Below are 24,392 nucleotides of genomic sequence, written 5' to 3' on the forward strand. Positions count from 1 at the left end.
AACTGAGGCCGAGCGCTGTGTGTGACGCCATGTGCTTTTACATGCCTCCCAGCTATGTGCACAATATGAAGAAGACAGGGGCAGTGCTTCCTGTTTACCAGGTGCATCTAAAGCAGAGAGACAAGGGAGACACTCAGCTCCTCAGTCCCCTTTCTACAAACTGTGGGTCTGTGTCCTTCCCTCAGCACAGAGGGAGTAGGCTATCCAGATCCTGTTTATATACATTGTAATATTGTAGATTGAGTAGATTGTAGATTTTTTTCCACATTTGTGTTCAGTTTTGAATAATGAATGCATAACTGTTGAGTCATTGGGTTAGGGTTATGGTTACCATTTTGTATTTATGTGAACTATGCAAACTGTATGCAAACTTCTGTGCAAGGATTCCGCAGCATAAACGTATTGGGATAAGACTCACCAGGCATGGTTATTAATGCTGTTGTAATGTCACAACTTTCTTTTTTATTCCAATGCTTATTCACTGATCAAATGCTTTCATCACATCCAAACAGGGTAAGACAAAATTCGGTTTAGTTCACACAGGCATTATGAATGCACAGGAAAAATAAAACCAAAACATGGAACAACTACACCGCAATGCAATTCAGTTCTAATGAAACAATTCAGAGGTGACAGATTTTCTCCACTGACTTGCATTGCTCTATATGCATAAAGTGTGATTGAGGCATTACACCTACAAAACAGACAACCATAAACATCACTCATACACACTTCCCAAAGGGTTACATCAGTCAGTCTGTGTGTAATTGGCTTTGATTAGTAACTCATAGTAGTAGCATTTTGTCATTACAGTGGTTAATAACATATTTTCATCAGGAAATATAATATTATGACTAAGATAAGGCTCAACTTGATGTCAAGTTTCACCCACTAACATACATAGTACCCACCCCATCCACTTTTTACCTCATGCTAGTGCATACTGTACACACACAGGGAGGGAGGGGAGGAGGGAGAGGGGGTTAACAGCAAGCAGTTAGAAAAGGGGTGTGGAAAGAGCAGAGAGAGAGAGAGAGAGAGAGAGAGAGAGAGTGAGAGAGAGGCCAAAGGAGTGGAGCCATATAAAGAGCCACAGAACACAAGCCAGGCTTTATCCTGCTTGTCTGTCCCGCTCACACAGACCTCACAGGAAACTCACAACTCCCCCGGCCCTCACACACTCACTCACTCACTCACTTACTCACGCCGCCCGCTCACAGCGCACTTTTTTCATACTCTCACACACTCTTACAGGGACACACTCACGCCGGCTGCGCTGACCAGGAGAGGATGGCTGCGTCCATGTGGAGAATGAATGGGCTGTGGAGAGGGATGGCTGTAGCCCTGCTGCTCTGCGCTCTGCTGCTCAACAGTGAGTACCACTCTTACTCTCAACTGTCCCCTCTCCTTAGAAAGTTATCTATCCACTCAGATTCTGACGTTGTGTGTGGGATTCAGTTTTTTTCTTCATGCAGGAGAAAAGGAAATAGTTTAGCTTTGTGTTTCCCCGACTCCTAGCAGTCTTACTTTGTAGTTTAAATGTGTACATGAACTGGGGCTTTTACATACCACTTGAGCGTGTGTTCTGTTGTGTCGTGCCATGAGGCAGCTTGGAGCGTTTGGGCAGACAGACAGAGGGAAGCATGGTAAAACATTAGTGGTGGGGTGGCTGTAGACACAAAGGATCTGCTCAGGAGTGGAAAGTTGCTGTTGAGAATAATTATGCACTACATCCTGCAGTGCGTCTGGGCGGAGCTGGTGTGTGTGTGTGTGTGTGTGTGTGTGTGTGTGTGTGTGTGTGTGTGTGTGTGTGTGTGTGTGTGGCATGCTATGTAAGGATGAAAAGACAAAATTTAAAAATGTATCTTTGTTTTTAAAAACAAATAGGATAAACTGTATGGTTTGTGGGTTATACATGCTGCGATGCTGTGTGGTTGCCTCACATCACCTCACTCATCCTGTTTCTGACTGGGACTCCAGTGTGCTCAGTAAGGATACATGTTTATTTTATTAGTGAACAGGATGCGTGTGTTGCATTTGTATGTGCAAAACATGTTTATGTCTGTTTGTGTGTGAGCTTCATGTGTGCAAGACAGCGGGAAGTGACCACAGCACACATGTTGATTCAGCAGGGAGCAAAAATAGTTCGCTCAACTTGATGCCCGGCGCACAGTGTATATTAGGTCTGCGTACAGTAGGTGTGTCCATGTGCGTGTGTGTGTGTGTGTGTGTGTTGCGCTGTATAGAGAGGTTGTTATGGGTGCCTCCCCTCCCTCCACCTCTCCCATATGGACTCCCTGGGCAGTCCACTCCAAACCAGTCTGGCCTGATGCTAATTGCAGGGTGATGTATGGCTTGGATGGTGTAGCTGTCTTGCTAGTTGTAAAGGGGGACTGGTTCTAGTCCGGCCCAATATAATGACTTCTCCAGAGCTGTTAGGCCCCATCTATGGGCACAGGGGCAGTAAACGGTTTGGACTGACTTTGGGAAGACTAGGAAGAGTATTCAAGACTGATGAAAATAACTAGAGAGGGGTTTACTTTAAAAGGGAAAAGATCATGAGATGGTGGAACATGCTCCCTGTATGCACATTAGAGGCACAGCACATACCATCTGCATCAGCAGCCCAACTGGTAATTAGATTTACATGGAAATCTAATTACCCTCACCCCTCCCTACCAAGAAATTAAAGCCATGACACATGGACAACATTTTAAGGCACTAGATAACATATTTTGTCAACAGGTATGACCAATCATAAATATATACATATATATACATATATATATATATATATATATATATATATATATATAGATAGATACATAACTTTTGTTCCTAAAAAAAGTTAGCCCACTCTGTTATCCTCACTGATTGCCCATCTCCACTGCTAGAGACACAGATTGAGATCCATGGAGACTTCAGATTTTAATTGCTCTTAGAAACAATGCAGTAACTGACCTTGATAAACAGTTTGAATTAGGATCTAATATTGGCACAAACCTTCCAACACTCTTTCAGGTTTTAGCCAACAGCTTCTGATTTCTACTTTAAGAACAGCACAAGGGTGTTGTCACAAGTCTGCTGACCCGTCACCAGTTCCCTACCACATCCAACCATAGTCCTCCATTCACACAGGCCTGCTACATTGTTGACACTTGTGTCCAAGTGGCACTGCAGCGTGAATTTGCAGAGGCATGGTCAGCATATGGTTCTGAAAACAACACCGGAAAATCTCCAGCAAACTTGAATATGCACATAATAGTGGATTGCGCCTATGCTGTGCCAATTCTAGCAATCTGTGCTGACCAGCTGTATATTGGAGCGGCTATTTCTTCTTATGTACAGATTCCATATGCTGCACTTCCTCCCAGCCACCAGACAAGTCAACGAGGCCATCTGTCTCCTCGTACACCCTTTTCATAAGTCTAAGACTGTCTGATTATAGTGGTGCATGGGTCAGAGGTCTTGTTCCATGACGTTAATATTCATTCTTTACCAGACATAGACAATTTTAATGCTTCATGGTCCATTATGGCTTGATCTACATAAAGAAGACTCTTTGTCATGTCACCATGTCTGCTAAATCAAGAGGCCGTCCACAGCACAGTTCCTGTCTTGTCGTGTCTTGTTCCCCCTCTGTGTGGAATTGCTGTGGATCAGGAGGTTTAATCAATGCCACATCAGATTTGGTGGCAGTGATATCATTAGCCCCAAAAGCCGAAGGGAGAGGCAGCTGATCCCAGGCCTGTCTTAAAAATACCCTTTGTGCTATTTTAAAAAGAGACCAAGCATGAAACACACACACACACAGACCACTGGAGATATGTGGAAACCATGGAAACCAATAAACTCAATTCACAGAGGCCTCAGGCTTATCACTCATCCAAACAGGCATATTCATGGAGTCAGATAGCATGCAGTGTTCCTCGAGGAGAGAAAAAACAAGAGCAGGCACTGGTCCAAGTCAAAGACAATGTGGCATCACTGTGTTAACTAAGCAGAGTATCTTGCACTACAGAGATTAGCCTCCACATGTTGTATAAGCCTACTGCAGGCAGCGACTGAAGTCTTGTATGCTGAGGATTGTGTATAAACTTCCCTAAGCACCTGACCCAAGAGGTGCATTCCAGTGGTGCACATCCACAGCTCAGTTGATGCCATGTGCTGCCAGCAACAACATCTCAGTTTAGTTTTAGAGGTTACAACCACCGATTCAGACAAACAAGAGCAGGGAGATGAGTAGAGAGCGGGCAGGATGAGAGTCAGATGAGAGCCTTTGATACAGTTGAATGATGAATGTGTTTATCTGAGCTAACATCCTCATCATATCTAAGCCAGCCAATCAGGCTGACTCTCTGACAAACACAGATTTAGTTTATATTCCCACTTCCCATGGCTCTCATTCAGCAGTTATGCAGGCTCACAAATATGTAGCGCTGAAATGGGCATGGTCTGCGATGTTGGATGATGTCATTCAACGCCTCTTGGAGTACGTTATAAGCCGTCTTTCTCTCAAAGTTTTGGGGGAAAACCCAAACTTGAAATCTGCTTTAGAGAAGGGGAAAAACATCTTTTATTTCACAGTTCAGCTTGTCACCTACAATGGCTGTTTCTGTTGCTAAGTCACGCCTACGGCGTAGTAGAGTTAGCTGTGATAATTGCTATTAGAATACTGGGGATATAAATAAATTGGGGTATAACGTGCATTCTCATGGTTGGGAGATTCCAAAGTTGGTGTGCGTGCATGTGTTTGTGTGCCACTGCCATAGCTCAGTAGGCATCCTTTACATAACAAGCACTTGATTGGCATTTTGAAAGCCTTCCCTGATACACTCAGTCATTCAGGATGGCATAAACCATGAAGTCTGAATTCATTTAGACAAAAAAGGAGGCACACAGCAGAGACACATGACCTCATAGACTCCTGAATTCTGTTAGAAAAAGTAAACACCTAAAAAAACCGAATGGACAGCATAGGGTGCACAGATAGAGGCACGTCATTGCCATTGTTGCAATCAGCATCCATATCTCCTTGCATATGAATGTGCAACGTTTTCTTTCCCAGACAGCAGCCTCCCCTGCCAACATCAACATGGGCAGAATATTGCCACTCTCTTTCTCATGGCCCTCAGCTATTGACCAGCATTCCTTCAGTCCCAAGTTGTGATGGTGAAGTTTGATTCACGTCATCTGCTGGAGGGTGTGGGTCTTTTACATAAGCCTTGGCAGATAGTGGTCTTATGTCAGTCCAGGGTGTGTGTCCTCTTGGGCCCAAAGTCATGGCTGAAGAACCATGAGAGCTCGCAAAGTAATTAAACCTGGAGACTGTGTACCGTCAAACTGCCATGCACTTGCTTCAGTGATTTCTTCAACTGAGAGGCAAGTCAGGATAAAGCTGAAATCACTGAAACATTTTTAACAAACACCGCCCGTTACTGGCATCCACTCTATTACCTCATCTGCTAGACTTCATCAGCACAATCGCCATAACAAAGGGAACACGTCCTTAAATCAGTTTTCTTTATCTGAATGATCTTCCGTTAGAGCCTATCGACTCCATTCCAGTGAAAACATATTAATGATAAGAAAACAAATGCACTGTCACCGCCACTCCAATGATCATCCAGGAGTTGACAAGGAGAAATAGATTGTCTAGCAACAATATTTACCTAGCGAAACAGTCTTAATGAATAGCAGACGCTGTGCTAGCATTCAAATCTTCCTTTTCCAATTACTGCTGTTCTGGTGAGCTTATTGTTCCTTGTTCCCCTGGCACCCTGCTGCAATTTTACAGCTGTTGGGCTTTAACAGCAGAAAGGAGAAAGAGCCCGCTCCTCCTGTTTCTCCTTCATTTTCAACGCAGCAACCTTGGCAGGGCAAGCCGCACCGAGTAGCTCCAGATATCACTGCTCAGATTGAAGTCACCTTATGTTCAACTAATGAGCAACCTCGAGATTAGTGTAAATTCCAAAACATTAACTTGGAAGCACACACTGCCCCTTGCGTCATCCCAGCATTGAAAATTGAAACCTCAGCAACAAGTCCGTGATCCTCCTTACTTTGACAGATCCCATTTTGCGGTGATGTCACAGCAAATCTCAATAGACCGCAATGGGTGTATAGTACAGCGTTTATGTCAGAGGAGACGGCAAGGCTGTCTTTATGGTGGTGTATACTGTTTACCCTGGGGAATAAAAGCAGTTAATGAGCCTTGGCTGAGGCCTTTTTCACTGCCAGAATAATTGCTCCTGGTAATTAATGTTCAGTAAGAGGCATGTCGTTGGAGCCATGCATAATACATGGCTCCAACTGCCTAATTGAAAACACAAGATTGTGCCCTTTTGCTGTTCTTGAAGGTACTGGTTTGGGGCACTGCACTCACATTCACATTTGTATGTGTGTGTTTGTACAGTATGTGTGCTTGTAAGAGGCCCTGCTTTCTGTGCAGGTTTTTTTTCTTTGGTAAGAGAAGACAATTGCAGAATTGAACCATATCAGGAACACTATCAGACTATTCCTATTATTTCTCATTCTGCTTCTCCCTGCTCCACTGTGGCTCCTTATTCTAAATCATAGTTTGGAGCCAGATTGTTAAGGGCTATACGTTTAGATATCCTTTTACAGCCTCTCCCCACACCACAGTCTCATGTCAAGAGGTAGTTGGAAGCGGTCCATGGACATCTGCTGTTGCAGCCCAGTGCTGGTTCTGACAGAGAGAGGAGAGCAGCTAGCTGCTGTAGCCTCTCTAAGCAGCTGGTGTTTCCAACTTATCTTCCCCTAACAAAATGGATGGCCTGTTTTGGAAACAAAGGTTTTAAGTTTCAGAGGCCCTTTCGAAACTATTTTAATGAGAAAATGGGTGAATAAAAACAGTGCTCATTAGCTGCTATCAATCATAATATTATAATTTCTTCTCAAAAACATTCACATTTTTGTGTCAGGCTTTTCTCAAACCTTGGGTTTTTAAAATCAGATTTGCATCACTGCACAAGGAGAGAGAAATTTTTAAATTACATCACGTTACAACAATAGAATCAGGCTACTATGATGCAGAGGACAGTCCCTGTGCTGTATTCCCACGATAGCGGTTAGTGTGGCTGTAATCTTGTGCCAGAAGTGTGGCTCTATATAAATGGGGGCTGGTAGGTATTATCTGTAGGCCCCCGGCATGTTCACCTCTGCAGCTCTGAGAGGTCACTGCGTACCGCGTGCCGTGACAGCCACATCCTGTCCGAGGATGTGCATGGATAACATTCCAGACCTGTTGTTAATTCCTTTTAATTGTTTTTCAATCCCTTCTTGTGTTTTGTTTAAAAACACCAGGGGCGTGGGCAGGGTTGAAAAGTCAACTTTTGCCACCAGTCTATGCAGAAACATAAACAGTTCTCACGTTCGGGCTCATGGAGGACTGGGGATCCCATCGGTATATTCCTGGGACTTATTTTGTTCCAGTTTGTGGTTTTACAGTAGTGTTTGTAATGTCTGTCTGGCCAAAGCAGCAAACTGGACTGTATTTGGTCTCCATGGTTACATTGGTACCATTCCATTGCAGTAGGTTGGTTTTTCTGCATCTTTATCCTTTTCTCTAAGTTTCCCAGAGGTTGGACGATGTTCTAGTGCTTACTGTACGCTAATGAGGCCACACTATCACCTCGAGGATGGCGTCCCAATGAATGCAGGGTATAGTATCCTTGCTGACAGGCAGAAATGGGATCCCATCTCCCGCTGTCCACCCTGGTCAGCCACTTAGTAAATCCACCCTCCAGGAGCATTCCTCAGTCCCAGCATTCCCTGGAGGGTCTGGGGGACTGGAGGAATTCCAGACTCGACCTAAGCTGAGGGTACATACTCATAACAGGGAAGGGGGAGGAGGAAGGAGGAGGGGGGGACTTCAGGGTCTGGTGTGGACATCTGGAAACAGGGGGGACTCGGATAAGGAATGAAGGGAGGGTGTAGCACATGGTGACAGCCAAGGTGTTGTCTCCATGGTCTGGGTGGAGGTCAAATGCAAGTCTTGGGCTTTAGGGCTGAAGCTTGTCCCCCTTTTGCATGATGTCAGGGACTCCACAGCACACATGCAGGGAGGGAGAGGGCTCCCTAAGGAGACTTACTGCAGCTGCAGCACTCCTCCTCCCTCTTCAGGACTCCTCCCCAGTCTCCCCAAAGAGAGGAAGCGGGCCTCATCCACAAAGGCCATGTGTAATGAACGGCTGTCCCCTCCTCACACTCTCTGGCTGCCCCCGTTTAATCTGGTGTGACCGTGTTTGTTTTCACTGCGATTTCCCTGGGCTACCCCACCCTACATCCAAGCAGGGGAAGAGCAGGAAGGGTAAAAGATGGCAATCACAGTGCCAGCTGGACTCCAGCGTGAGGGAGAGAATGGGAGAGGCCGAGACAGATGAGTGAGGCAGGGATATGGTGAGTGAGAGTGTACAGGACCAGATAGCCCCATTCAAAATAAACTTACACTGATATTCCAAGTACGCACACAATCACTTTGGCTGCAGCTGGCTGTAATTGAGGTATAGTGGCGGGCGGGTGATGAAGGCAGACGGAGCGTGGGGAGCAGTTAACACTCCACTCATGCAGCCTGCTGATGGCTCTGTTCTAGCTGAATGCCCCAGGAGTCAGCTGAGCTTAGGGCAAATAGGCCAGATCGCTTACAGGAGCCAAATGGCAAAAGTCACCAGAGGAGGTGTAACCTGTCTCTGGAAATCCATGGTACAGAGAGTATACAGTATAGGCGTATAGTCACACACTTAATGTGCAAGCATTGTGTACATGCATGTCTGGATACCCCCAATGCATGCAGTAGTGCTCTATGGGCTGTAACAGCCTGAGAAAAAGCAATGGTCCATTTGCATAAAAAATAGCAAAAATCCAAAATCAAAGCAGCAAATCACTACTGTAGCTCATAAAAAATAACACCAAGAAATGACTAAGAAGTCCATGCCTTTCTTTATTTGTCTTAACAAGATAGTATCAGCATTTCAGATTGATTATCTCTCCAGGGAAACAATCTCACAGTTACGCTCTTCAAGTGTCTCTCTCTCTCTCACTCTCTCTCTCTCACTCTCTCTCTCTTTCTACCTCTGTGTGTGTGTGTGTGTGTGTGTGTGTGTGTGTGTGTGTGTGTGTGGCTGTCATATGGGTGTGTGCCTGTCAGAATGTAACGGGGAGTTGGAAGGCTTTTCCCTGATGAGGGAGAGAGTTGAGGGGAGGCTGTCTGGAGGAAACAGAACCAAATGTAGGATCTGGCTTCCATAACAACTACAGCACGTAAATTGATGATAAGAGACGCTCTCCCCTGCCACCTTATCATCTCTCCTCCTTGCTTTCCCCCGAGTCTTTTGTAGTCTGCTGCCCTGGAGCGGTGATACTGGTGATTCTCCTGGCACACAGCTAGCGCCTGGGCCCCAGACATCTGCAATGGAAACCTTATTTGCTATAGCAACACTAATAAAAACTAATCTCACCACTGTCCCTCATTGTCCACGTCAGTTAGTGTGATGCAGGAGCCCAGTGTGTGTGTGCGTGTGTGTGTGTGTGTGTGTGTGTGTGTGTGTGTGTGTGTCTGTGTGTGTGTGTGTGTGTGTGTGTGTCAGCCTTGCAGGTCTATCTTATTTATGTTCAGTGTGTGGACATACAGGATTCACGCAGTGAGGGATGATATGCAGTTCATTTCTCATGACATTTCTTCATCTTTTTCTTCATATATAATCCACTGCAGTCAGTTGTGAAATTCTTGAAGCTCTTCCAAGAGATTATAGCTCTACCTTATTTATGGTCCTGCACAGATATCTGATATCTTTACAGTGGAACTGACTTCAGAATATAGAGTTGCTTACCTCATCCTAGTGGAAATATATTCATCCCCTCGGTGAATAAAGCAAGGCACATGAAGTGCAGTAGGGTCAGCCTACAGTCCCGCAATTTAGCAGCTCTTCCCTCCAACACATTGCAGCGGTGTGTCGACAATCACTTTCCTGTTCTGGTCCTGCAAAGCTCCGTGGATAAACCAAGGCACTTACACTGCCACCCATACTAAAAATACATGCAAAATTCATGTAAGGTACTTAAAGTGTCCACCAAATGACATTTGCCATTTGCCTGTAAAATATGTCTGTCTTTGTCCTGCCATGTAATTGTTGTTGATTTCTCTGACCACAGGCAAAAAAAAAAGCATTTGAACTGTCACTCACTATCCCAGGCTCTTGTCACGTCCTCTCTTTAACCCGTAATTTAGTGCTGTACAGCTGCCGTGGCTACCCACCACACCACGTCAAAGACTGGAACACCCAGGTTGGAAGCTCCGGGGAGGACAGCCGAGGCAGGAAATCCTCTTGATGTAGCCCAGTAGTGCAGAGCGCAGTGAGGAGCGGGATTTACTCGAGGCCAGAGGTCTCATAGTCTGGAGTCCTGGCCTCATGCTCTCTAAGCTCATCAAAACACTCTCTGGGGAGAGGCCAAGGTTGTGTTTATATGGTGTAGGAGTGTTATGTATATTTCCCCGTGTTTGTGTTGAGACTGGAAGTCTTTAGGCTTGGTTTCGGTGCCGAGGGGCCTGGCTGGAAGCTCGGTGAGACTTCTCACCCAGCTGTCTGAGGTGTCTGTGTCTACAGTGGTGTGGAGTGTTACTGTGTATAAACTCCTGTCACGGTGCCCAGAGTTTAGGCGTGTGACAAAGGCGGAGGTGAGCAGAATGCGTGTGTGTGTGTGTGTGTGTGTGTGTGTGTGCGTGTGCAGAATGTTATCTCTACATGTAATATGTGTGCAGAAGACAAGAGAACACATTAGTATAGTGATTAATACTCTCCCGGGGGACTAGGGAGTTTAAAGGTTTAAATCATAAATAACCTTTCTTCTTCAAGTCGCCACTATACAGGAAATACTTACAAAGAACTGCTTAGAAACTGAAGTACTTTGCAAAACATTCAAGGCAAGACATTTTCTTCAGCGTACATGTAATCTTGGGTATCAGCCAACTTCGACTTCTTGTAAGCAAAGTCTTTATAAGCATGAGGCATAAACTGTAGCACCCGATTCATTTAGTGGTGCGCAGGCTAAAGCAGCGTTTTGGTTCCAGATTATTATACCAATAAACATAGTTGCTCAGGCCAGAGGGAGTTAGCTAAAGACACTAATAGCACAGTTAAACATTCAGGATTTACGCCCACTTATGCCAGTTGAAATGCAGTGTGTGACCTGCTCTGCACAATGTTCAACCAGTTGACGCCACTGTCAAGATAAAGTGCACTGCAGGAGGGAGGCATACTTTACAGGGCCCAGTCTACAGTGCTGGACACATGGTATCATGGTGGCCACTTGGCAGCTGTTAATCAAGGGAAACATTGACGCAACTTTTGTTTGGGGTGCTAACATCCCTACAAGGAGCTAGGAACTGGAAAACTCATTCCAAAGTTTGTTAAAGTCAGTCATGTTTATAGGGGTGCAAACACACTCAACATCTAAATCCACCATAATGATATAAATGCCTTTGATGATTTACTAAATAATGGTAGTGGTATACCAAACACATATTTCCTCTGATTGCGGCATTTTGGTTAGATGACAACTGGTCTACTGAAAACTGGTCTGAGGTTTACAAACCATACTGGTTTCTTTCTACATGACAGAAAGTCTTTAGACATTGTGGTGCAGGATAAATCCAAGTACAATGCTGTAGTCTATGTTAGCCTTGAATGTTGACTTTCATTCGTGTGTTACATTGGTACAGTATAGTCTTACTTTTTCATGACTTTTGATAGGCAGTGTGATCCCTGATTGGCACCTGAACACACACTAGATTCCCTCATGACTGCAGCAGTGAGGCCAAGGGGCTCAGCTGTGGCAGAAAGAGCTGTGTGTGTGTGGGTGTAATAAGACCACACAGCTGAGAGGTTGGTATTGACATCAGTGGAGCAGAGCCGGCTCTTTCTCATGGAACGTTTGCTCGCATTCTGAAACCTTGGTGACAATGAGTTTACAGGTCTAAAATGCTTGCCTGCTAATAGGCTATCCAACAGCACTAGGCAATTGCTTATATCAACATTGTTCAAGAGAGTTCTTGCATTTATCTGTCCACATAAAGCATATTTAGCGATCATATTTAAATACGACTATACCCTCCTTAGCCTCCAAGGCAAGCCATAGTTCATCCATCCAGTGACCGCACATAAACTCACATGAGTTATGAGTCCGAGAAACCCTTTACCACCCAACCTAATCCCAATGATATTACAGAAACAGGATCTCCCCCAGAGGATGGGTGTTGGAGGCCATGACCCTTTGGCTGAGCTGTTTATTTGTATAGGCTGCGGACAGAGAATTAGCCCATATTTGGCTATTAATTAGTTGGGGCTCCTAAGCAAACAGGCCAAATTGGTTTGGCGTCATAGGCCTGGGCATGAGGTTTTGGCTCACCCTGGCCACATTCACACAAACATGCCACCCATGTGTTAGAAAATTCATCTCCAGCTAATCTTACATGGGAAGTGTGGCTTAATTGGGGTTTAACAGTCAGCTGCAGCAGCCGGGGGCATCTCGAAGACTAGCATAATTTTTAGGATTGGATTTATCATATACTGAACCATTTGATCACCAATTGTATGGCTGTGGAATCACTTACCTTAAATGTGTTCACTGCAGCTCAAGATACACTGCAGAAGCTTTTATTTATCCAATAATTATGAGCATTGATTCATCAGATGAAAGTCAAGGTCAATGTGTGTGTGTCTCTCTCTGTCTGTCTCTGTCTCTCCGTCTCTTTCTCTCTCCCTCGCAGATGGGGTGATGTGTCAAGATGACGATGCTGGAACAGATGCCACAGTTTCACCTGCAGCTGATCCAGGAGCACCTGACAGCGCTGCTGACCCAGGTTGGGGGCCTATATGAGCATGCAATTAGCAATCATGATTGATTGAAAGCTCTTCCAGTGAATGAAAGGATAAAGATTCTCACTCAGGCTTGAGACAAGGAGACCAAGTGTTAATACTGGCTAAGGCTATACTTCAATGAGTTTTTTGAGATCTTATTCTTAAATTTGGATTTCATCTTTTTGCATCTTCTAAATCTCGCTTTATTGTTTTCCCTCTCGATCTCTTTGCATTGCTTGCATGCATATTGTGGTTGGCTTGAATCTAGACTGTACAATTCCAAACACAATGAAAGCCTGACTATTTCCATGTCTGGTTTTGATGATCTGATAGCAACACCAACAAAATACAGTTTTTGTGCATCCAGACGTAAAAAATAAAAAGGCAGAATCTTTTAGTTTGTTGACATATTAGCTGTAACCTCCTGCATAAATTGTACTGTACAAGGTCAAGAAGACCATTTACCGACCTGTTCATGACACATAATTATGCGCATAAACACAGCGTCAAATAAAGATGTTGTCATTTCATTGTGTTTTTAGGGGCCACAGTCTCTCCAGCAGATGCAGATGCCACTGCTGCCCCTGATGCAGGTGCCCCCGCTGATGATGCCGCCGTCACCATGCCTGTCAGCGCAGACTCTGCTGCCACCGTGGCTCCTGGAGATGGGTCATTCCATGTGTCCATTCTAACTGCTGTACCAAATGCTGATAGCCTGGTTGGAGCTGAGACATCTGGCACCTCAGGGACCACTGTTGCCCCCAGTGCTATGGAGGCTTTAGTCACTGATGCCCCAGCTGTCGTCCCTCATCGTCCTCAGCTAGTGGTGGTGAGTAGACCTCTGGAATCAATGCTGCCACTAGTGTAAAAGCAGACAACTTGGCATTATTATTAACATGTTAGTATCTATGTTATCCAATGTTCTAACAGCTACAACCATATGTGCATGTCCTCCCATAGTTTACAAAGTTTTCTGTCTTCTTCTGACCTGACTCATTTGTCTTTCTGACCTGGCCCACTGTCTCCGCAGCCTGATGTGAAGTGTGTTGAAGCGATCGCTGAAAATAACGCTGTTGAGGCTAGAGTGAAAACAAATGACTGTGTGAGTATCACAAGTTTTTCAAGGTCTCTATCTCTCTTGTGTAATAAGAATGTACAAGCAGAATATTATTATTACATAGTCATCCACCATTTATTAATACAGTTAGCAAATTGTTTTACAATGTTGCAGCAGACGTATTCATGGTTTCATTAAATCAATAAACGCTCTCCTTGACTCATTGAACCCATTGAAGGCTACATCCTACCGCCATCTATCTGTCATTCAGCTTGTCACAACAGCCCTCCGCTGGTCCCTGGCAGCCACAGGCAGCGCCGTGCTGCCAACCGCTGAGATATCAGCATGCCCCATGTAGGTCACAGGGAAATGAGGGAAGAGAACTGGGCTCCGTTACCCTCTAATGGCACGTTCCCTTTACCGAGACCTTTATCTGCCCCCTTGCACCTTGGCTCCGAAGGAAGTGGCTTGCTCCACTTAGAGGAAGAAGATGAATATGTTTTAAAGGGCTACAGTTGGAAATATGGGCCTGACAAAGGCAGATCCTTTCTCAGACATTCTTCAGCCGTTGTAAATCTTGATGCTGTGTTCCTGGCAGGAGACAGATGAAGAGGAGGACTGGTGTTTCCTCCCTGGGTAGTCCTTTGCTCTGGGGTCTCACAGGTCACAGGGAGGAATAGCAAGGGTGGGGCCTCATTCTGTGGCTTGGAGTTTTTTTTAATTTTTTTTAATATAACAGATAGCCAATTCACTGGCTTAGCATTGTTTTATGACAGCTGTTTTTTTGTTGCAGTCAGCTTAGAAAAATGGGGTGAAACAGTGAGATATTGAATTCAGTGTGCATGTGAAGTCACAGCAGAATAGCAAGGATATCTACGCCCTGCTGATGACCCCTTTACTAATACTAGAAAACATTTACACATTAGCACTGGAGCCATCATACCAGATGATTACAGTTCACCCCCTCACTGTTAACTCATATTACCATGGACTGTGCTCACTTGTTAGATGATGTCCCAGAGCACAGCAAATTCAACGTATGACCTTCTACTAAAACTGTTTGAGCTACAGTATGTCACTCCCGGTTCACAGAGCCAGAGCAGCAGGTCAGTTCCCAATCGACATTCCCCCATCAGCCTCTACATCAGAGCCTGAGTCAGTTTGGGTGATTACTGTAACATCCACAGAGCTGGGATCATCTGCTGAAGTCATCTGTCCAACTCAACCTGAAACTAAACATGGATCACAGTGCCAGAAACCTTGGCCTTCTGATGATTAGTTCAAAAAGCATGTGGTAAAAAAAAAAGCAGGTTATTTTCTTCACAGTAAGAGTGGTTGAATGGCTTGAAGGACCTTGATAAACGAATCGTCTTTAAGCACTGTATCCATGGAGCGAATTCAATAAACCAAGATTGCTCCAAAGTAGTGGAAAATGAGTAAAGTCCCAGAATGTGGGCACCAAAACAAGTCCTGTAAATTTCCATGAGAAGTGGCAGCCCTTGCTCTTATATCATGTCAACAGCCACTAAAAAAGGCAGTGTCTAATAATAAGACATTTACAAAATAGCAAAAACACACACATTAATCTCACTCTCCTCACATCCTATGTAAGTCCCAAAGAAAACGTTCACGTTGGCCAAATGTCTTTATTCGAACGCAGACTTAACTCATCAGAACTCCATCCATGGGCGCATGAGGGAACGTGAGGTCAAGCCGAGGAACGTGCGTTATGAGAAAACATTCCTGAAACAAATATTTAATGGGTCACAAGTGAAATAGACAGATGGAGAGGAGAATAGGACACATGTGCTGTATCAGTTCAGGGTGGATGGTGTATAAGGGGGCAAGGGGGGCCTGAAGCAGTTCCTTCCTCCCTGCCTAAAGGAACTGGGTGTTATAGCAAAGGCCAGCTGTGGGCCCCCTCCCAGCTGACAGAGGATCCAGGGTTTATTCAGAGAGAACTTCTGGGGAAATGAGCGCTGTCTGGATCACATTACAGAGAGTAGAGAGTGTTCCCAAGTCACAAAGCCCAAACTTGTGCAATGCTGTGATATCATAGTTTAGGGTTAAGGTGGGAGAGAGAAGGTGTGGTCAGCAAGCTGTTTTCCATCCAACTCCGTTTTGCCTCCATTACACACACAAAGGCCTTCACGCACAGACGGTTAGCTGGACAGATTCAGACGCTCACTACTTAGCCCTCCGCCCTAATTATCATCCCCAGAGAGATATAGTCTGTACTCTGTTGCATGTGTAGGAAGCTGTACACAGCAACCCTGAAATCTGTTTGGGATTATACAAAGTTTAGAGTCACTTCATGTTCAATTCAAATGAATATAGTGACAAACTTTTGGCTGTTGGGGTTTGTTTAGGTTGACCTCATTCCTGATGCTCTTCCAGTTTAGATTCTGCACTGCTCCTCTGTGCTCAGCTGCACATCCAGAGAGGTAAAAGTTGTGATTTGTGAGTATACATTGTCATTTGACACACAACTTCTTTCTTATAGGAGGCAACTAAAAGCCTTATTCAGAGTATCCCTGCAGCATGGTGCGACTTGGACACCTGTCGTCTGGATGTCTCCCAAAACGACAACACAATAAAGATGTCCAGTCCTGACGGTGGGTGTTGATGACAATCATGAACCTTAATGTCTCATGTATTTGTGACGGTTATCCTTATACTACATTCTTATGGTATTATGGTATACAACAAATTATTGAGTAGACCTGTTGAAAAAGTACTGAAATAAATTTCTCTCCCTGCAGCTAAGCTGAGTAATTTGGCTAAAGTCCTCCAGAGTGAAAATATGACAGCACTGGTAAGATCACAGTCCTTACAGTCAGAGAACCATAGAATCATATGGCATCTGCGAGTGAAGTCAACTCTGAGCCTCTCTTTCAGCTCTATTATCTTTCTTATTCACTCAGCCCAAGAACGATGATCTTGTTTTGTATTTGTAGTTTCAAATACTACAAATTCACTGACGTACTCCTTTTGACCACGATGCTTTCTCTTCAATTTGTGTGTGTATGTGTGTGTAGTTGGGTGTGTCAGATGTTAAGACACCACCATCATCATCAGGGTCACCTGTATTTGTGGCGGTGCTGCTCACTGGTCTGCTACTGGCAGCTGCACTCATTGGAGGTTACTGTCTAAAAACCAGACGCGGTTCCGACGCCAAGGGAATTAGACTGGTAAGCGCAACATTTTCATATTTTTCCACTTCAGTATGTATGTACAGTGTATGTTGTCACTCTGGACCTCATTTATTTGCTGTATGACTTGCATTTTAGTGGCTCTACAGGTTTGCCCATCAATCACACATCATTCAATACAGTGCCCATGAATTGAAAAGTTTTACATTGGTTTGCGTATGTTTGCATTGGTTCTAAATTGTTCTCCAGAAGCTTTGTCATTACATAACTTTAAACACCGACCTTACGTATGACATCCTGCTGGATTTGATCATGATTGGATTTGGGTGTTTCAAATTATATCCCTCATTATGGATTCAATAATACTGCGCATAGATTTTCTTGGGCAAGGTTCATGTTTTGCTACATCTGAAATCAAAATGTGAACATTTCCTTTGCAACGAATTGTTGCCAGTCTTTTAATTAGGGAATGTTGTTGGCCAGCTATCACAGAGGAATATGCAGAGAGAGAGAGAGAGAGGGAGAGAGAGTGTTATCCAAAGGCCCACACCCTGCTCTCCGCTGCCTTATTCAGCTACACAGCTCACTGTTTCATCTTCTAGCCAGACACAGCTGGCTCTCTGTACCGCTCACAACATCACATGATAAAGACCACATCAGAGGGTGTGTGTGTGTGTGTGTGTGTGTGGGGGGGGGGGGGGGGGGGGGGGGGTCTTATGGTCTTATGCATGTGTGTGTATGCTCATGAGAGAACTGTGACTGATCCAGTGTATTTGTCCAGACTGATCCAGTGAGTGAATCCCCTTTATATCTGCTTTGTCAGTGACAGGGACTTTGATACATGTATGTCAACCGTTTCATCACTGCATCAGTCAAAACTCATTCACCAACATACACACAGATGCACACATATGTGCTGTCTTTCTCACACACTATTGACATTTTAGTGTGGCATTCGCTGATTTAGATAAGAAGGAAGACCAGCTTCAGTGCTAGTTGTGTGAGCCTACCAGGATCAAGTACCCTGAAACCATGGAGTTGTTGGAATTGCTTTGTAAGCCTTCACATACTGACCTGTGCGCTTGTACTGTATTTGCAGGCAGAGGAGACCTATCCAGTAGATGAGGAGAACCAGGGGAACACTCTTGTGTCTGTGGCCCCCCTCAACCCCCCTCCCGAAACCCAGGAGAAGCCCAGTGTCAACGGAGAGTCCCCTGAGCCCGCCAAGACCCAGCCTCCTCCCACCAACGGCCACTCCACCGCCAAGACAGCAGACACCGAGCTGTGAAAAGGTCTACAGATAATTACGGCCCAGAAACTACCCCCCCCACCCCCCCACCCACTCACCCACACACACGCGCCTACACCTCCCCTCCCCTTCTGCATCCACCCCTCCACAACCACAGAGAGAGTCCGCAGCACAGTGGACATCGGGGACTAGAACAATCTCCCACATCGACACTCCTCCTTTGGCTGTATGCCTCAACAATCTGTCGGGAGGGACAGCCCCATTGTAAAGTCAAAGTAGTACTGCAGTGATGATGGTGATGAATGATGATGATGATGATGATGATGATGATGACGAAGGCTCAGTCCCTGGGTTGTTGACGGCATTCAGGCTGGAGACCAGAGACAGGGGACGGGCAGTTCTGGGTGGGGTGGGAGTATATTTTATCATTAATCACCACTGGCTCCCATGATGACTGCAGCCTCTGGAGTCACAGCCATGTGCTGTCAACGCCCAGCAGGGTCCCTGCACATGTCATCAACCAAACCCTCCACTAGAAAGTACAAGCACAGAGTATTAAATCAAATTGTTCCTTAGTGTAAAGCCATGAGAGAGAGTGGGAAAAAAACACACTGCCTGGAATCTGTTTACAAACTTCTTCTCAGAGAGAAAATCCATGGGGCTCTGATCTTGTTTGATTGAGTTATTGATTGTGTGTGTGTGTGTGTGTGTGTGTGTGTGCGCGCCCACATGTTTTTGTGCGTGTGCTTGTGTCTGTGTTTGCATTTCTGCATGTGTATGCGTGTGTGAATGTATCCTTATATCCGTACTGTGCATGGACTGTGTGTATCCATACATGCATCTAAGCTTCTCTTGCTTACTGTATGTGTGTGTGTGTATTTGACAATGAGTGTTAGACTTTGAACAAGTATGTGTTGTGAGCGATGTACCTGAATGTGCATGTGACATTAGCCATGAAAAGTGTACAATCTTGCAAGCTGTTCTGAGATCAGTCAAAATGCTAGCAGGGAGTCAACAGGCCTCCTCACTGTGGCTCTATGGCCACTGGTGAAAACCATGACACTGACTGACTTACTAACGGACTCATAAAGGCCTTGGACTCGGAGCAAGGAGAGCCTCTCTCTGTCAGCTCTGTCCACGCATTTGTCAGTATTATTCTCTTTTTTTTCAATATGTATGCTCTTTTTAATATCAGTATTCTATGGAGCAGAGGTGTATGGTATGGCGATTTTGTTGTTCTGTTATCTTGTTTTCATGCTGTGTACTCACACTTGCTTTGTGTTGTGCCAAAGAATTTCATTTGATAGCTTATGTTGTAAGAATAGAACATGTGGCACCTTTGCAATGTTAGACCCATGTCATATTAGAGTAAGGAAGGTGTTCAAGGGCTAGAAGTGTTAGAAGAAAAAATTGTACTTGTCCAAACTCGATTATTCTGCCCTTCCATTTCAAGGGACATACCATGGGAATAAAGCAAAAAAACAAAAAAAACAAACATAGAAACTGCAATGACTGTTTTTCATCAAACTTTCATCAATTCAACGCATAAATAAATTGGATGTCTCTTGATTTCTGCTTTCAATTCATTTTCTTTTTCATTTCTAACATTCCAATGTGACTGTTTAATTTTACTAGCATCCTGAAGTGCAAGATTGGATTCAACATGAAATAAATAAATACTTAAAAATAAATACTTTTTTTTCATATTTGTTTTCAGCTTCACTTTCTTTATGTGAAAAAAAAAAAAAAAAAAACTATCACAGTACTCAGTGCTGTAAAAAGTAATGGGACTGCTAACCATAGAAGACCACAATTGATTTGGAAATCAATTGCATACATATGTGTACAAACTTGCTGCAGACTCGCACTAGCACAATGACGCACAAGTGTACACATACACGCACGTGCACACACACACACACACCCGTGCTCTCACACGCTCGGAATGTAAATCCCATACAGCCCATAAGGTCACACAGCTGGTTCGCATAAGCAGTAGTAATGACATCACTTCACACAGTTTTGTCTTTCACTGTTTGGGTGGGGCAACGAAAACATCCCCCAGCTGTCTTTCCTAAGCGGCACCGAACATGTTCATGATTACCATGTGCCAGCATTCTGGTCACAGCCTGACAGACCAACACATTAACCGGTCATTTGCTTGTCTCTTTTTACAAACTCTTGGTAAATGTATATATTATGGTACAATCGCGCCTGTCAGTCCAGTCTACTGCTCTATCCATCATCAGATGTGTGCATGCTGCTGCCGTGTTCCCAGCCACATATTTTTAGATCAATTTTCTGTCACTTCATTGACCGTATGTGGCAGTCAGTCTGACTATCTATCCCCATCCATTCACACCCCTCCCTTTCATCACAAGATCAACCCCCATGTGAATTCCTACCCTGCCCTGTTGCCCTCCACACCCTATAAGGAAAATATTTCCTCAAGGCCATTTAGTACTGCTGTATAACGGCCCTGTTGTCACAATATGCCATAACAGTACGGCCATCACAGCAGCACATAACAGAGACATAAATATACTGTGAGAAATCCATCTATAAACTGAAGCAACTGGTAGGCCTATACGTTGCAAATTTAAAAGGTGTAAATGCCTCTGGATACTACTGTATGTGTGATACGCACAGCAGTCATGCATCCCTGTTATTTGCAACCGATTTAACCTTGAACTCTGTTGGGTGAGCAGGTCCTTGGCTGAGATCATGTTGTGCATTTTACAGCGCAGATGTGATTGAATGTCCAGGATAAAGGAGGAGCAGCAGATCCCACCCATGTGAGAATATCAAGCCCCGTCCCATATGTTCTTTTGTCTGCTCCAGCTTCACTCATTCCTCAAGGCCCCCCTTCACATCAGCCTTAAAATTTCCACCCCTCCGTCCCTCCGCCCTGTAACAAAGAGGACCCCTTTAGCCTGAACCCCTTTATCTCTCCAGCTCTTCCCTTCTCCTCCATGTCACACAGTCCCCTGACTCCAACCCCGTGTCCTCCCATCCTTCAGCCCCATCCAGCCCTCGATTTCTGCAGGGGCAGACAGAATCGAACACACAACTCACTGCGGGGCGGCTCCCCCCTCGGTGTAGCTGCAGCTGCCAAATACGTCATGTTTTCCCTCTCCGCGCCAAGACGCGCCCCATCTACACTCATTGATGGTAAGATAATATTGGGAGGAATGGAAGGGCGGGAGGTAAGGGAGAGCGCACGAGAGACCGAGCGGGATCGTAAGTTCAGGAGGCACGGTCCGCTTCCCACGTCAGCCTGTGATGACAGTGAAGCGTTACTACAGCCAGGGTCAGTGAAAAAAAATCCAGAAATCCCAGATGGATATTAGCAGTGCAAAACTTCCATCAATCCTTTGATCTGGGCTAATAACTGCTTTGAAATATTGATTAGTAGACTTGGGAAATAGTCTAAACTTTGGCATACTGTCTTGCTTAACGTAGGTCACAAGAGGTGAAAGTGGAAACCTGGAACTGCAGAGTGGAGTCACTGATAAAGCCAAAAATGGAGAGGCACCGCATGGCCACATTAAAGATAATATTCTTCAAATATGTCTTCTCTCACTTTTATCACTCTCCTCTTCCTGAGTTTCCTGCTATAGGAGGAAATAGAACAAGGAATGTTTACCAACTTCCTTCCTTCTTGGAACATGTACAATTCTCATACTGACTGATTCTTGATTGATTCTTGGCAAGACTGGTCAAACAACACAGCCTGAACAGGATGACCTCTGCTAACAGGTCTTCCCACTGTAAAAACACATATGTTCATGCAGTGTTTGGAAGCTTTGATATTCTCCTCCCTTCTGGCTTTCTGGCTGCTCATCCCAGCCTGGAAATGGAAGAATCATTCCTTGGAGTTTAGCAGCATGTTAAATTGCACCAGAGATCCAGAACTTACATTTGTGTGTCAAGATTAATGTCACAATTCAGTGAAAAGAAATAAATCTCATTGCGCATCATATGTATAATGGCTTAAGACAAATCTCTTTAAAAAGTAAACAAAAAGAAAGAAAATCCTAAAAGATGACGAAAACAATAAAAACTTATTAGCCAAGCTGGACAGTGCCAGTCTCTGGGTGCTAAGTCCATCGTGCTCAAAGTAAATGGATGAGGACAGAGGCTGCCGAGCTGCAGGGATATCCTCAGAGTCGGGAGAGCGACAGGAGAACTGGTTGTGAGCTCAAGTCTGGCCCCGGAGAGGCCAGAAATATGTGTTGTTATTATGGAGAACAATAAACAAAAAATCTTTCACAATTTACTGCACTACACACTTTAGTCTAACTGGGTGTTCTGTAAAGTAAATCAACAAAATAAATGCCTCATCTTGATTTTATATTGGCAGACTCACACAAAACAGACCTGTATCTCAACAGGAGGGTCAAACAAGGACAAGGAGCTGCAACAATGTGCAGGCTGACAAAGATAACTATGAAGCCAAAATCTGAAATAAAACTGGATCATAATCTGACCATAACCCAGGTGTAGTTTACCCTAAATTGGTCAATCAAGGTGTCTGATTCATGGCCCCACTCCCATAGTCCTTTGCAATACAAAGCAGAACAAGGTTTATTAATATAATTAACTATTTATCTCCATACTAGAGCATGTTTAGCAAAGACTACACAAATACACAAATGCATAAATACATAAATGTTGTTCTGAACATGAGAGGGTCTCTGAAATTGACAAGAGGGGGTGTCTGAAATTTACACCACTTGACCTCTATGGAATGATGCAGTGGAATGCTTCTCCTAATGCACTGTGCAGTGAAACACCTATGTATCCACACCAGCATGCATCCACACACATGCAGGAGCACACACACACACACACACACACTCAAAATCCACAACGCATGAAGATTGAAGAGAAGCCTCATATACAGTCACACTTTCAGCATGCATCATGGGAAACACAGCAAGGAATGTACTACGCAGTTTGGAAGATGGGATCCACATTAAGGGAGGGGCCTAGACCGTGAGGCAAATATGGGGCCCCACTGACTGATGTGCGCACATGAGGGAGTGACCAGACACACCCTGCATGTTACTGTCCCATCAGCCAGCCACGCAAAAGGTCATCCTTCTCTAATCTATTTGCGTAATGACAATTTACACTTTTAGCCCTGACGAAAAATCACTATAATATTCCTACATGCTACTAGCTTCTTGTAGTTTGTCTGTTTGTTTGACTCTGGTGAGTTTATATTGACTTACTTATTTTTTTTTGTCTTCTATGGTATTATGTAATTATCTTTTTTTTTTTTTATAAGGGAGGAACTGCACAGCATTGAAAAAGTAATGAATTAATGAATGAATGATGAAAACTGACATCAAGATGTTATTAGACTGCATATTTTGTCTCCATGGACACCTAAACAACACATAACCGGGGAACCTTAAGTGATAAAGCGTCTGTTTCCCACACGGCGCTCTGTGTTGTCATTGTCTATTCACAACATCTGCTGAAGGAAACAATCTGGAAAGCATCGTCTCTTTTTTCCAGTGATGCAACTGTCCGCCGAGGCCTACAGAGAATTACACCCCGTGGTAAACTGAAGGACCAAGCAATTCATCTCAGACATATCTTCATTTATTACATGTGACTTTAGCACTGCGGGCAAATTGCACAACATCCGTAAAATAGGCACACATTTTATTTGTTTGCAACAGTCTTCTACAGCAACCTGAATGATTTTCAGATAACAATCCTAAGTCCATATAGACAGAAACACACAGAACAAGGTGAAGTTTGGATGTGATATCCTTGGGTTAGGATGCCCCCTGCTGTGGCCTCTAGCCAATGACACTTTGGGGCAAATAACTAATGATGAAACAAACTGAAAACAATCATGAAACTGAAACTGAACACAAATGAATCAAAAGAAAAATGAAAGCAAATCAATCTACAGTACATTTTAGGAATATGATACACATAGCCCAACTAATTCAAACAGAAACTTCAGCTAGCAGCATATGAGCCTATTCAACTAGGCTTGTAGGTTGCGAGTTGTTGACATTTCAAATCTGCACAGC

The 24,392-nt window shown here is 44.3% G+C and overlaps 1 protein-coding gene across 1 annotated transcript; it reads left to right on the plus strand.

Annotated features, from left to right (window-relative positions):
- Positions 1–1,137: 1,137 nt before the first annotated feature.
- On the plus strand, positions 1,138–19,993 carry cd34 (CD34 molecule). Its single transcript, XM_071540947.1, has 8 exons — positions 1,138–1,372; positions 12,788–12,880; positions 13,421–13,707; positions 13,909–13,980; positions 16,439–16,550; positions 16,698–16,750; positions 16,974–17,126; positions 18,187–19,993. Exons 1-8 carry the CDS (start codon positions 1,291–1,293, stop codon positions 18,373–18,375), a joined length of 1,041 nt encoding a protein of 346 aa, XP_071397048.1. The 5' UTR covers positions 1,138–1,290; the 3' UTR covers positions 18,376–19,993.
- Positions 19,994–24,392: the final 4,399 nt, after the last annotated feature.

The sequence above is a fragment of the Centroberyx affinis genome, unplaced genomic scaffold (genome assembly GCF_046629955.1).
Source record: "Centroberyx affinis isolate AG114_WGS23_722 - 3 ecotype Tasmania unplaced genomic scaffold, CSIRO-AGI_Caff_v1 ptg003752l_1, whole genome shotgun sequence".
NCBI classification, from domain to species: domain Eukaryota; kingdom Metazoa; phylum Chordata; class Actinopteri; order Beryciformes; family Berycidae; genus Centroberyx; species Centroberyx affinis.